The sequence below is a fragment of the Castor canadensis genome, chromosome 5, assembly GCF_047511655.1.
Source record: "Castor canadensis chromosome 5, mCasCan1.hap1v2, whole genome shotgun sequence".
NCBI classification, from domain to species: Eukaryota; Metazoa; Chordata; class Mammalia; order Rodentia; family Castoridae; genus Castor; species Castor canadensis.
This window is the reverse complement of record NC_133390.1, coordinates 31,894,823-31,910,551: the sequence shown is the minus strand read 5'-3', so window position 1 is coordinate 31,910,551 and position 15,729 is coordinate 31,894,823. Positions and strand designations below refer to the sequence as shown.

General features: G+C 33.4%; 1 protein-coding gene across 8 annotated transcripts in view; it reads left to right on the top strand.

Moving 5' to 3' along the window:
- The window catches only part of Robo1 (roundabout guidance receptor 1), a 1,075,667-nt gene that overhangs the window by 995,394 nt on the left and 64,544 nt on the right, over nt 1-15,729 (top strand). For all 8 annotated transcript variants that reach the window (XM_074072928.1, XM_074072923.1, XM_074072927.1 and 5 more), the window contains 5 exons: nt 481-652; nt 10,878-11,083; nt 12,561-12,642; nt 12,829-12,997; nt 13,091-13,257. In XM_074072928.1, the coding sequence (XP_073929029.1) occupies nt 481-652; nt 10,878-11,083; nt 12,561-12,642; nt 12,829-12,997; nt 13,091-13,257 (796 nt within the window). The remainder of the gene's footprint in view (nt 1-480; nt 653-10,877; nt 11,084-12,560; nt 12,643-12,828; nt 12,998-13,090; nt 13,258-15,729) is intronic.

The following is a 15,729-nucleotide window of genomic DNA, read 5'->3' as shown; positions in this document are numbered from 1 at the left end:
GAGATGCTTGTTATGGTGCCTGAGTTGATCAGAATGTGTTTCAGCTTTTAATTTGCGTAGTATTCAAGGTCCTAGGTTTATCATATTAACAACCACACATGTTAAGCCAGGCTTTTGTCATAGTTTGCTTAAAAATGAAAAAACTTTCACTCTAACCATACCTGATATCCTTATATATCTAGTATTATTTTAGACTTTAATAGTGATTAAAATATATATTAATATTGAGAATTCTTTAAATTTTAGATGACACCATTTAAGTTTGTAGTATTAAACTGGATGTGTGTTTGATAAGGTTCATTCATATATGTGCACATAGACATTACGAGGGTTGGTCATGAAGGAATAGTTTATTTTTCTATACATATGCATGTGTATATATTTTATACATGTATTTATAATTGTGTATATAGCTGCCAAAATGTTGTGACGTAGAAATTAACCTATTTTTATTCTTTCCTCCAAAATTCTGGGTTTTAGAATTTGCTCTTTTCATACCAGCCACCGCAGTCATCCAGCCGGTTTTCTGTGTCCCAGACTGGTGACCTCACCATCACTAATGTCCAGCGATCTGATGTTGGTTATTATATCTGTCAGACTTTAAATGTTGCTGGAAGTATCATCACAAAAGCGTACTTGGAAGTTACTGATGGTAAAGTAAAACATTTTATTTCAAAATATTTTATTTCTTAGGCTTAGCGAGAGTGCCAATAGATGTATGTATTTATTTCCAACTTTACATTCTTTCTTTTTTTCTTGTTTTTTGATTAGCACATCATATTTGTACAAGGAAAATACATTTTGATATTTGCATATGTGTTTACAATATATCCTGATTAAGGGCACCCCTTCATCATTCTCCCTCAGCCCTCCTTCTTAGAACAATTTCAGCATGTTTCATTATTCGATTTTCATACATGAATATAAAATAGATCCACAATATTCACCCTCCTTCACCCATTCCTTTCGCCCTTCCCACTCCCTCTGGCACCCACTCCTAGAAAGGACCTGTTTTACCTTTCCAGGAGGTAAAGAGTATATTGGTAGTCCAAGGGAGTTTGGCTTTGGCATTTCAGATGTGTATAGATCATGCTTTAATCAGATTAATGCTTCTTTACTCACTCTTTCTCCATCATCATGCTCCCCTATTATGCAGCAGCTCACAAGGCACTACATTCTGTTATCTTCCTATAGATGATGGTTTCAGTATTTTCTAATTTCTAACATTCTGTTTCCCTCTCCCATCTCCTGTAGTCTCCTCAGACTAATACAATCTTGTCTTCTCTCTCCTCCCTCTCTCTCTCTCTCTCTCTATATATATATATATATGTATAGGTACATATATGTGTATTTGTATGCATATGTATTCATGTGTACATTCATCTTTTTATTATATTATTGTTGTACTGGGTACAACATTTATAAAAGTTCTTATACTATATCATAGTTGAATATACTCCCTTCGTCATTCTCCTACACTTATATTGTAGGTCTAGCTTTCACATATGAAGGAAAACATGCAGCCTTTAACCTTTGATCCTGGCTTACTTCACTTAACATGATGTTCTCCAGTTCCATCCATTTACCTGCAAACAACATAATCTCGTTCTTCTTTATGGCTGGATAATACTCCATTGTGTATATATACCATATTTTCTTAATCCATTTATCAGTTGTGTGGCATCTTGGCTGTTTCTAAAGCTTGGCTATTGTGAGTAGTGCTGCAGTAAACATGGGTGTACAAGTGGCTGTATCACATCCTGGAGCACATTCCTTCGGGTATATGCCCAGGAGTAGTGTCACCAGATCGTACGGTAGTTCTGTCTTTAGTTTTTTTGAGAAGCCTCCATATTGCTTTCCATAGTGTTGCACTACTTTGCATTCCCTCCAACAGTCTATGAGGGTTCCTTTTTTCCCCACATCCTCACCTGCATTTGTTGTTGTTTGTGTATTGATGGTAACTATTCTGACTGAAGTAAGGTGAATTCTCAATGTCATTTTGATTTGCATTTCCTTTATAGCCAAGGATGTTATGTTAATTATTTCTTCACATATTTATTTTGAGAATTGCCTGTGCATTTCATTTGTCCATTTATTCAGTGGATTGCTGGTTCTTTGTGAGGTTAGTTTTTATATCTCCCTGTATATTTTGTTTATTAATTCCTTGTTAGATGGATAGCTGGCAAAAATTTTCTCCCATTCTGTAGGCTTTCTCTTCAGTGTAGTGCCTGTTTCCTTTGCTGTGCAGAAGTCTTTTCTCACATTATTTTTATATGAAAATAAAGAGGGTAATGATAAAACCCAAATTCTTCTTTTGGGCTGGAGGTGTGTCTCAAGCCGTAGAACACCTGCTTTGCAAACATGAAGCCCTGAGTTTAAACTACAAAAAAAAAATTCTTTTTTTAGCTAAAAAGCTTCTTTTAACTAAAAAGCTTGATTGATAAGATCAGCAATTATCTGAGTTTATACTGAACAGTTGTATGTAGAAATGTTTTTATGTTTTAGGAAAAACATGAGACATGGAAAAAATATTAGTTTGTAATCTCAGTGTAAATTATATTTCATTCTTTTTCCTCTAAATTAGGGTGATTAATATGAGTTGTTCATAAATCTAGAATCTGACAATTCACAACCCATGATAATGTACAAGTTTTTCTTAATAATCTGATTATATTCTACTTATAAATGCTTCTAAACATTTTCAATTATTGGCAAGTATATTTTAGAGATATGGTAATGGAGAAAATCTCCAAGTTATAAAATAAGGAGTACTGATAACTTGAGAAGATGGAAGCAGACAAGCTAAAAGCCTATAAATACATATTTATATATGCGCACATCTATATATGTGTATTTGAGATGAAAGAATATTTAGCTAATTAAATATGTATTTCAAATAAGGAAAATGCCTATCAGTATAAGAAATATGCTCATATGTACACATTTATTTCACATAAGAAAAATACCTATAAATACATAAACATATTTAGGATATTTAAAAATATATGTGTATTTATGTATGTTTGTGTGTGTATAATTAAGAAAATATTATAGTAAAAAAATTCTTCTACAATAAAAACAGAACTAAAGACAAAATAGTGTTGAGGTATTTGTTGCTCATAAAACTAAATTCATTAGAGAAAATGGAATTGTCATCAGAGGACAGACGAGGGGGCTCCCACAGAGTCTCAGTCTCCAAGCAAAATCAAAGGTCCTTGAGATCCACAAATGTGACAAGCATTTCAAGGTGTCTCAAAACAAGGAGTCTCACAAGGTGAAAGTTTTAGCAAGGATGTATTTTAGTATAACAGGATAAAGGAGAGATAAGGTGGGAGGGAGGTGGAAAGGAGAAAGAAACATTTCCAGTTCCCCATGTAGGAAATGGGAGCAAAGACTTAAACTGGTGTTTCCCCATCGCCTAGTTTTATACTGGAGAGCTGGGGGAATATACATGGTCAAAGATAATGGACCTGAGTGGCTGAGATGACTGTTAAAATAGGGAGGGGTCATCCTCACAAATCACACCTAAAATCACATCCAATCACACCTACATCCCACCCAAATCACAGAGACAATAGGTGTACTTTAGGACTTCCCTTTGATTATTCTTCACACATCCAAGGATCCCTGTAGTTTGTTGACATCTCAAATTAGAAAGCAAATGCAAGTAGCTCCTCTATGTGTCTCTGTTTCTGTAACTTAGCATCCAAAAGGAGGATCTGTTTTTGGCTCTCCATCCTTTACTTCATTGTTCCAATGTCAGAGTCTGGCCCTTTAAATATCTATTAAGATAATATAATTTACCTCTCCTCATCTATCTATCCTGTCTCAGAATTATTTCTTAACTCTAAACAGTAGATGAACAATCTCATGCAAAGATAGAGACATTATGTCATGCAAGGAAGAAGATGGAACAGGAATGAAAGATGTTTGCTATGTTCATTTAGTGTACTTGATTTTTTTTAAGCATCAGGTAATGATTTAAACATCCAGTATAATAACGGTTGCTTCTTTAATTGTAAACCATGGCGGCATCTTTGACTTCCCATCCATCCTTATCACTGTATCCACTCAATACTGTTTAAAATCCATCAAGTTGTCTGCATCACTATCATAACCCCCAGTCCTTGTCATCAGTAGTCAGAACTGCAATAACCTTCTCATTCCATCTGTTTCTTATCACTGCCTCCCAAATTATATTTCTTCCACAATATCCCTCTTTTCTTTCCAATTATGTAAATTGAAATATAATATAGATTCAGATATAGATATTATAAAATAAGTAGAGTAAGTGAATGCAGTGTGATGAAAGAATTCATATGATGACAACACAGACCAAAATATGACATATTTCCAGGACTATTTCTAATCAAAAAGACTCTCTTTGGCAGAGATAGTCACTTTACTGACTTTCATCATCATTGATTAGTTTTGCCTACTCTTGAAACTCAGTTAAATGAAATCATAGAGTAGATAAGTTCATGTGTATGGTATCTTTGGTTCAAAATAGTCATTGGACCATGTATGTATCAGTAGTTCATTGTTTTTTAGTGCTGTGAAGTATCCCATTGCATAAATGTACCTAGAATGTTTATGAACTCTCTTATTGTTGGATTGTTTCCAGTTAGGGTTTTTTTATTAGTAAAGCTAAATATTCCTCCTATACATGTTTATTGGTAGTCATGTGAACTCAATTTTCTTGTTTTACCTTTTGGTTGACATCTGTACTACTTGTTCTCCTTTTTATTTTCTCATATATTCTAGATACAATTCTTCATCAGATATATTTTCCCTGTTTTTCTCTTAATGATTTTAAGGATTAAGCAATTAAATTTAATGAAGACCAACCTATTATTTTTCTTTTAGTACTGGTGCTTTTACTATCCTTTCCTTCCTTGAGACAACAAAACAGTGTTTATGTCTTTTTCTGGAAGCTTTTTTATTTATACCTTTGACATTCAAGATTTTTGTTCATCTTGAATTAATTTTGGTATGAGTTAGGGGTTAATCAAAATTTTTTTCTTTGTGCAAATTAATTATTCCAACATCATTTATTGAAAAGACCATCCTTTATTCATCTAACTGCTGTGATATGTTTTCAAAATTCAAAGAAACATGGATGTGTGGGCAGTTTGTGGTCTCTCTTTATTTTGTTCCAGTGATCTATTTATTCCAGTACATATTGTACTAATTACTCCAGTGTTATAGTAAGTCTTAAAAATTGGTAGTGTTAGCCTTCAACTCTGTTTTAAATTTACTATTGGAGATCCTCTGCATCTTCATAAATTTAAAAATCAGTGTCTCAAAATTCCATATATACCCCCTAAACAAATAATATAAGTTCTAAATTTTGATTTTATTTAAGTTTTTGGATAACTTAATGAGAACTAGCATCCTCAGAACCTGAGGTTTTCTACTCAGAGAAATGATTTGTATCCCACATATATCTCTCCATTTATTTAGATTTTCTTTAATTTCTCTCAATAATGTTTTAAAATAGAGTCCTTGCACATATTTTACTAGAATTATATGTAGGCATTTTATACTTTTTGGATATGACTGCATATGCATTTTTTAAATTTCATTATTCCATTGTTTGAGAAAAGTACCTCATGGTACAAGTGACTTTTGTGTATTAAGCTTGTGTCCAGCAACTTTGCTGACTCCATTCATTATTTGTAAAAGTTTCTAGGTAAATTATCCTGAAAAAATTTATGCACAAATGTCAAATATAAGTAAAGACAGTTTCACTTCCTCCTCAATATGTATACCTTTCATTTCTGTGCCATGCTGTACATTGTCTGTGACCACCAGTAGTTAGCAGAAGTGATGCTAGTGGATATATTTTTCTTGGTCTTAACTTCAGAAGGAAAATATTTAATATTTCACCAGTAAGTATAATGGTGGCTAGGATTTGTGTAGATACCCTTGAATTTCGAGATTTTTGGAGGACTTTTTGTAGAACATCATTTCCATTATTTAGTCACCTAGTATTCACAGAATAAAGTTGGTAGTCCTTAAATGTGCTTTACAATTCCTATTCTGACCACCTACAAACTCAGGTCTGAATACCTTGTTGCTCACCTCCTTTAATTTTACTTTAATTTTCTAGGGACTTTTTTCCTTTATATTGACTTTTGCACATGTTGTTTCCAGTAACTCAAAATTTTCCTTCCTTCAAGAAGTATTCCCTGACTCCTCAAGTATGAGTTTTATGCTTTCATTCCTACCATACATATACAGATGTTTTCCATACTGTCCTGACTTCTCTGTTTATTTTCCTGTATTCTTCATTAGACCCCAAGTTCCATGAGATTGGGGCTTGCATCAGCTTAGTTAAATTAAATATACATCCAGTATCCACCCAGGCAGGGTCCAATGTGTGATAAATGTTCAATGGATATTTTTTGAGAGACTACAGGAAACAGTGAGGGAGAAGACAACTTGCTTCTGGTTGAGCGAGAATTCAGAACCAGGATTTTCTCAATCAAAAGCTCAAACTCTTACCCCTGTCAATAATATATATTCTGTATGTACTGGCTCTGATTATTTAGAATTACCTAATTTTTTTACAATATCATATGTACATTATAGTCATTAACTCATGAATGTGAAGACCACACCATATAAAATGTAGAACAGGGGCTGGCGGAGTGGCTCAAGTGGTAGAGCGCCTACCTAGCAAGCATAAAGCCCTGAGTTCAAACCCCAGTACCACCAAAAAAAAAAAAAAAACAGTAGAACATAGAATTGCACATACATTTGTAATTGCGCATACATTTGTAATTGTAATGTATATATTGGTTTAGATGAAATGCAAAAATACTATGTTAAAGTATTCTCGAGTACCTTATTCTGGGAATTATAATTGGAAACAAAGTTTTCTATGTGCTGACAGGACATTATACTAGTTAATTGTGTTTATGAGACTAGATCATGCATAGAGCTTTTAGTAAAATTGTAAACAGCTCAAATTTGTGAATTTCAGTTTTATCTGTGATAGCCAGTTCCTTTGCAACACTAAATATTATGTTTCACCTTACAATCTCTAAAGGAGTTTTGGGGAGTTTTGGTGGTATTATGCTTACTGTTTTTGTACCATGTTTTTAGTTTTGTTTTCTTATTTTGAAGTTCATTGATATTGTTGAAACAACTTACAACTATAGACCCATTCTTCATAGGTAAGACTGTAGTTATCGTGAGTACAGGCAATATCAGTATTTATATACTGCCAAGTCTGATCAAGAGAAGAGCTGGCAGGTAGAGTATGTTCTCAATGCTAAGACATTTTAGCTTCTTGACCTTCTTTACTGTTTGCCAACGGAACAAAGGCAAAAGCAGAATAAAGCATAAGGCACAGAGTGACAGCTGTCTTTGCAATACTACTCTGTAGCTTTGCTGCTATCCCTTAATAGCATTTGACTCAGGAACATACAAATTTATGTCACTGTTTGGTTAAAAATGTCTGTTCTCTTTATTACTAGAATATAAGAAAAAATAACTTAATGATTATTGAATGAGTAAAAATTTAAATAATTTTGCATTCATTGCTCAAAAACTATAGACATTCATTGCCAAGAGTGCTAGCCTTTATTCAGAAAAGGAAGATTTATCAGTCACTATTTGACTTGGAGAAATCACTTGAACTTCCACCTTTGGTTCCCTAATCCCTAAAAGGGAATGACAATATTTTGTAGCCTAAATCAGAGATATGCAAAATGTGGTGTTCAAAAGTACTTTGCAAATGAATGACAATTGTGATATATTACTCATTGGTGTATAAGTATAGATTTTTTTTCATATATGAACCAAACAGTGTTATTTTGTGTTCTTTCTCACTAAAATTGCTTCAGAAATATACTTAGATCTAGATCATTACTTTTCTGGTAGTAGAACATTACATTCTAATTTGACATTATTTATTTTTAGGGGCTTTAAGTCTTTCATTGTATGCGGGGAAACAATAAGAAACTTTTATAGACTCTGTAATAACATGGCAACACCACCTATTACACTATACTGTTAAACTACCACTACTGTTATTATTTCTGTTGTACTGATACTTATTAATAATAAGCTCTCATGACTCAATGCTTATTTAATCCCAGGCACCATGTTAAAAATTTTCACAGATGGACAGTGCCATTTGACAGCGTCTCATTTTACTGATGAGTAAACTGAGGCAGAGAGTAGTGAAGAGGTGTGCCCAAATCATATCAATAATAAGTAACAGAACTGAGATTTAAAACATAAATCTGCACTGTCTGATGTGGTAGGCTTAGCACATGTGGGCCTTTAAATTTAACTTTAAACTATTTAAAATTGAATATAATTACACAGCCAGTTCCTTCATCACTCTAGACACACTCATGCGCTCCATAGTGACTTGTAGAGCATTTGCGCTATACAACACTTCATCTCTCTGATCCAAGTCCATGTGATTACTTACTTTGTTAAACATTTGGGTTTCTTATGCTTTCTGTTTTATTGCCTGATATTTCATTCTAAAAACTTAAATATAAGATATTATATCCTAACTTGAAATTTGTCATACAAAGTCTAAATGTATGTTTAGCTCATAAATATACTACGTTCTTTGGTGTAAGTTTAGATATTTCATTAGTATTTTATTCTAATTAATGACAACATCATAGTTTTAATTTTTTTCTACCAAAAACAATACCACTTACATTTTTCGCCTCTGGTTTACATATTAGTTTTTCACAGAAGAGGACAAGTGACATCATACTTCATACCTTTTGCAATTGTCCACTTTTGTACTTATTATTTTGTTTAAATCTCTATAGAAGTTCCCTCAGCTATTTTGAATAAAACTTATTATTCTCATTTTACAAATTTTTAAAGAAGCAACAGCAGCAGAAGCTCAGAGAACTTGAAAAGAATGCCCATTGTCACATGGCAGATAACAGAACTGATCTTTTCTTGCTTTAATTTTGTTAATTGACCAGTGAAAATCATGCTGAAATAAATGCCAGAGTAGCAGCCTCAATAAGCTGGCTTTGGATGGAATTCAGTGTGGTTCAAGTGGTAGAGCACGTACCTAGCATGCAAAGCCCTGGGTTTAATCCCACACAAACAAAAAAAAAAGATGAAATAAGGAAGTGAGGCATGCATGATGCCAAATAATGGAACTGTAAATATACAGAAAATTCATTAAATCCCCAGGTACTGGATTTCTAAATATAACAAGACTGTAAATTGTAAACCATACTTTTACTGGACTCAATTACAATCAATTATAATGAAGCACTGTTACTAATTTAATTAATGTCCTAAAATACATATTCATTTGTTCTCATAATCAAGGGAACACAGGTGGTCTTATGAAACCCCAATGCAATAAAATATTTTCATACATTTTTATCACACATATCAGGAGGGACCTGTAATTTGATTTTAGCAAGTCTCAACACGTAGAAAAGATTTTTAAATTCTAAGTAAAGGATTTACTGGCTCACATTTTTCAACCAGGTATATCTAAAACACTCCTGCCAAGTTTCAAAATCCAGCCTTCCAATACACCCTGTTGTATTTAGCAAATTTCAGATCAGCAATGGAGGCCCAGAAGAGAATTGGAAGAGTGGAAGTGCACAGTTTCTGATTTCATGCCATTGCTCTTTAAAAATTTTTGAAGACACAAATTTAACAATTATTAAATGATAAATGAGAAGCAAATTGAAGTGTGATTCCAGTTTGTAAAAATCTTTGGTGCATGAAACATTGAGCACAACACATCTAGATTTGCAAATTATTGCATTCAAAATTTAGTTACTCTGGCAACCAGCTTCCTTTAATCAGGCAGCTTTTTAGATCTTCTTTTGTATATCTGTGTCTTAATAAAAAACTCAAACTGATACCCAGAATTTTAAAGCTTAATGACTAGCAAAAATTCCTGAAATGTTATTTTTTTCTTTTTATTTACTAAAAAAAAAAAATCCACAGATTTTCACATAAACTTCCTATGTCAAGGGATGGGAGTATTTTTCTAATGCAGGATTTATTCTTATTCCCTATACTTGCTTACATTTTCCATAAAATAATGACTGTTTCAGACAAAGTGTTCAAGATTTTTTGTTTTATGTAATATTTTCATTTGCATAAAATAAAATTCCTTTCATTGTTACTTTTCATAGTGCATTGAAACTATTTTAAAGTGACAGGATTAACAGAAATGCTTTTACCATTCCTATTAATTCCAATATGGGATTTTGGTATTTGCCCAAGTTTGGGTATCACCTTTTGAGTTTTCTTTTTTGATCAGCCTACCAACATGTATCTGGGTAAATTTCACTCATGTATAATTTAATTGTGAAAAATTCCAGGATAAAAAGATACAGGGAGTTCAGTTCTATTGATGTGTAAATGAAAGTCCAAAACACTTTTTAAATTCAAAATCGTCAAGCATGCTGGCATGTATCATGCTTTATTTGTTGTACTTAAAAGATTTTTGAAATCGAGGTGGCTTTGGTTCGTTCATTAAAATTTGACTCATGTTTCCTTAGGATAAATGCTTTTGTTTTTGTTGTGTGTTTTCGTGTTTACAGTGTTCTATTCTTGTCACTGTGTATGTTCTTCAGCATCCACAATCCTTACTTAGTAAGTAGATCATTTGACAAATGCAGCACACTCAGTCAGTGGATGGATATTTTCAAAGTATACATTGTGTCTCATTTTAATATTCTGAATCAGTGTATCATATAAATGCATTCTGAATAATTAAAGTAGGAGACCCTACTTTCATTACTTGTTTAATTATCTTGAGTTTGTTTCAAAGCCTACAGCAACTGCTGTTGCTCAGATGATTAGAAAATTGCTTCCAGTTGCAGAAATCTATTTCCTGTTGTTTCTTCTGGCAGTGATTGCAGACCGGCCTCCCCCTGTCATTCGACAAGGTCCTGTAAATCAGACTGTTGCAGTAGATGGTACTTTCGTCCTCAGCTGTGTGGCCACAGGCAGTCCAGTGCCCACGATTCTGTGGAGAAAGGATGGAACTCTTGTTTCAACCCAAGATTCTCGAATCAAACAGCTGGAGACTGGAGTGTTGCAGATTCGATATGCTAAGGTAATTTGAAATGACACCCTGGGTTTCCTGATTTGTTCAACAAGTATGAAAATCTCTTAGTCTTAATTGAATACTGAATATAAGTATTAACATATACTTATTTATTTGATGCATTATTTGCTCAGATTTTCCACTAGTATGTTTGAGATGATTTGACTCATAGTTTAGCCCAGGACAAACAATTTAGGTTCCATGGAGGAGGAGGGAAAAAATGCTTTCTAAAACCTATTGAGGAAAGTAGGTGGGGATTTGTGGAGGAAAAAATTACCTTCCTAGTTAGTGGTATGATGCAGACATTTCATAAAACATTTTCAAAGATATTTTCCACTGCTATTTTACGTTCTGTGTATGTGAATAATTCTTCTATTGTGAATATTTGATTCAGTACAGAGTACTGTATGTGCAAACAAAAGCTATAAAGCCATGTACACAGTGAGTGTACATTCCAAATCACAATGTTCAGTGATGAAAAGACCACAGGTTGGTGGAAACAATTTAGGGATTTACCTTCCCAGAGCATCACACCTCATACCTGTTCTTTCAGGACTCTTGTTTTGTTTTGCTTTTGCTGTTTAGGTCAAGATCAGACAAGCTCCTGAGGCATATGAAAGAAATGTCTTGACAGCGATAAACACAAATTTCAATTGCTTTATTGCCTATTGTGGGTGGCTTCTTTGGGGTTTTTGGATCAGCATCACAGTTCATTTTGTGTGTCACTAAAGTTAATATGTTGTACTTCTTTGTGACAACTATTTTGACTTTGCTGTTGCAATTGCCAGAGCAACATTACAAGAGTCTTGCTTTATCAAATGTTAGATAGAGCTATTAGATTAAGCAGAGATATGTGGTTTTATTGTGCTGCTAATGATTTTAAAGTTGAATGTATGGCTGGCCTATGTTCATTTTTTGGCATTCAGCCTTCAGAGGAAGAAACTGTTCATTCTAGCAACTGTTTAGCGCTATACTTGTCAGACTGCCTTACATTTTAGGATAAAGAAATGAGACAAAGTAGAGCATCCTTAAAAAGAACCCTTTTTTTCCCCTAACCCTATTCTGTAAATATCTGTTTATTTCATATATCCATATAAGTATAACTCCAATAACATATAAAGGAAGCCTTATGATGATGTGGCTTATTAAATATAAAAATATAATTTAGCAATAAAGATTACCCCCATTGAATTTGAAAAGTTATATACTTTAATAATTGTCTGTTGTCTCTAACACTGATCATATTTTAATGCAATTTATATTATACTTTCCATTATGTAACTAGAAAAACCATATAAAAACTTTTTTTCTGTCTTTGTGCAATATTTTCTTTCACATTCAATACAAACATTCAATTAAGGTTTCTGGCTAGCAGATTTTACTATAGTTATCCATATTCATGGACCATATACAAGCCTGTAATTGCTTTTCCAGCCCAGTAAGCTCTTGATTGCTCCAAATATTTATTTTCTGTCTGCCTTCGCAGCTGGGTGACACTGGTCGGTACACCTGCACTGCATCAACACCCAGTGGCGAAGCAACATGGAGTGCTTACATTGATGTCCAAGGTAAATTAATACTTTTTGCTTTAAAATAAAGCTGAAAATTACATTTTCAGCTTTCTTATTAAGAAGTTGATGAAGTAAATGTCCTTGTTCCTGATAAGGTATGAGGATATGTTACCTACATTTATATGCTTATCTCTATATGTGTAAATATCTTTCTTTCTTTTGTTTTTTTCTCCCCCCACTTAGAATTTGGTGTTCCAGTTCAACCACCAAGACCTACTGACCCCAATTTAATCCCTAGTGCCCCCTCCAAACCTGAAGTTACAGATGTCAGCAGAAATACAGTAACTTTATCATGGCAGCCAAATTTGAATTCAGGAGCAACTCCAACATCTTACATTATAGAAGCTTTCAGGTAGATTGAAGAGAATGTTCCTTTTTTTAAATTTTTTTATTACTATTATTTGCCATTAAGTATGCATGTTCTAACTTGTCTATCTATCCTTAGCCATGCATCTGGTAGCAGCTGGCAGACCGTAGCTGAGAATGTGAAAACAGAAACATTTGCCATTAAAGGACTCAAACCTAATGCAATTTACCTTTTCCTTGTGAGGGCAGCTAACGCATATGGAATTAGTGATCCAAGCCAAATATCAGATCCAGTGAAGACACAAGGTAAATATTGATTTGCTTAACCATGGGAGACTGACTTATCTTTAGGTGTTGAATTATATGAGTAAAACATTTTAGGATTGCACATTCACATCTGCTGTTTAATTTTTTAATTCATAAATACAGTATCTATACACCTTTATCATTGTCTGGACTGAGAATATGAAGATTGATAACACAGAGAGGTGCCTTTCCTAAAATCATGAGTCCACCGAGATGAAGATACAATGAATATTTACACATTCTATTCAGTTCTGTGATTTTTGAATAGTGTTGCATGTGGGGATAATACCTTAATCATATTATAATTGTATTTCAAATTGAGTAAATTTTATTCCTGAAACATAAATAACTTCAATACTCATAAATTTCTGGATAAATTTTCAGAATCACTGTCCTAATCAAGTAATACTCTCTCAAACTCACATAAATGTAAAAGATATTTGGAAATCTGTTCTTCATCGTTCTGTCCAATCAAACCCCTACAAATCATGGGAAAAAATACTGTGAGTTTTTATGTTGTTCGATTTGTCTTTCATTATAGGTTATGTGAACCACAATATATGAAACTTTTAAGTGGAGAACAGATTTTGATCAAAGCTGGGTTGAAGAAGCATACAAAAAGGACATGTTAAAAGCCACTTCTAAGATATTTAAATCAGGAAATGTATTCACTTGGACTCTCATTTGGACATATTGCTTTTTATCTTTCTTAAACTGAAATTATTTTTATCTTACAACAGATTATCATCTGTCTTATCTACCTTCTTGCTCAGTCTGTTATTTTATTGCTCTCATAGCAGTAAAATTCATACTGGACTGAAAAAAAATTGATGAATTTGAATCAACCTTTACCTTTTTGTTAACCCAATGTCATTACAATTAAAACATGCTTGTTATATTATCAAAGAAAGTGAGTCCTGGAGGGTAGTGGTTAGAAATATAAAATGCTTTTCCTAACACACAAAGGAATCCTGTCTCTATCTTGTTAACATTTCCAAAGAAAAATTACAAATTAGTTTTAATGAGAGAAGCAAGTTATGCACAAGGTAACTGAGAGACTTAAATTGCATTTTTCCTGATTTGGGAGGTGGTTTGCCAGTCATGTTTCATGTTTGGTCTTTTCTAGTGCATACATAAACAATCTTTTTTGGAAGGACTTTTTTCTGTCAAAAGCAAGCCGAGTTGTAGAACATGCCCACATCTGTCTCTTGCTGTGTGAATTCAACACACCCAAATGCTGATATTTGCAATTATGAGTCACCTCATCAGGAACATTAAAACACTTGGAGCCTCCCTAGAGGCAGTTTGAGGTTTGCAACATTAGATCTGCATTCATAAAGAATACAGAACGATGACAGCTGTAAAATGAATTTAAGCTTTTGTCCCCATTACAGGGGTCTCTGTCCAGTGGGTTCTGAGAGTTAATGCTAGTCTGTCATATACACATATGAATGGTTTTGTAATGCACACCTCATTTGTAAATGAGGAAGTAGCTAACATTGTATTTGAGTATGAGTTTTTAAAAAATTTTTAATCAACTTCTCTTTGTTCACAAATACCTAGTGGAACCACCTAAGTGAAATGAATCTATTTCTTCAATTGGAAAAATGAACATATAGGAAAAGAAGCGTTTGAAATAGGGAAACAGCCATTTTTTAATTGTGCTGAGTGGGAGTACATTATGGCATTTATGAAAGTTCTTACAATATATCAACTATATCATACTTGAATACACCCCATCCACCATTCTCCTTTATCTCCCCTCCCCCAAGGAAACAGACATTTTGTAATAAAAAATTTCATCTCTGCTCTTCCCTCTACTAGCTCTGTGGTTTTGAGAAAGTTAACTATGAGCTTCAGTCTCCTTGCTTATAAAATGGGGCTAAGTAGACCCACCCTTCAGGATTGGATGAAGATTAAATTAACTAATCAATAATAATTATATGACCTCATCAAATAAGATTTTGTTTTCTATTTTATGTTATAGCAGTTGTGTTTCTTTTAGTCTAGTGTCCAGACTAAAAATAAAAAAGGTTCATAAAATTTGCAACTATCATAAAACCAAGAAAGACTACTAGTGAGCCAAATGAGAGAATCAATAAAATTTATCTTGACAGAGTGGAATGATGAGCCAGCACTAACAAGATTAAAATTAATAGAGCAAATTTAAAAAAGCCTGGTGCGTTAATTTTAAAAGGGTAGACTGGGAACCAGGTTTAAGGGCAGTGTATGTGTATGAATATCAGGGCTCAGGGAAGTGGATAGACTTAGTGTTTGAAGTCAATTAAAACATCTATCTTAACTAACTCAGTGATGTAGTTGCCAAAAGTACAAATGTTGCCTTTGCTAGCATCAGCAGAATTATGTCTGGATCAAGTAATCTTTCTGCTTTTACTCTGAACTAGTCAGATCATGAGTGAACTAATGTGTTGTTGTGAGCATTATATTTTCAGATGGACTTTTAAAACATGT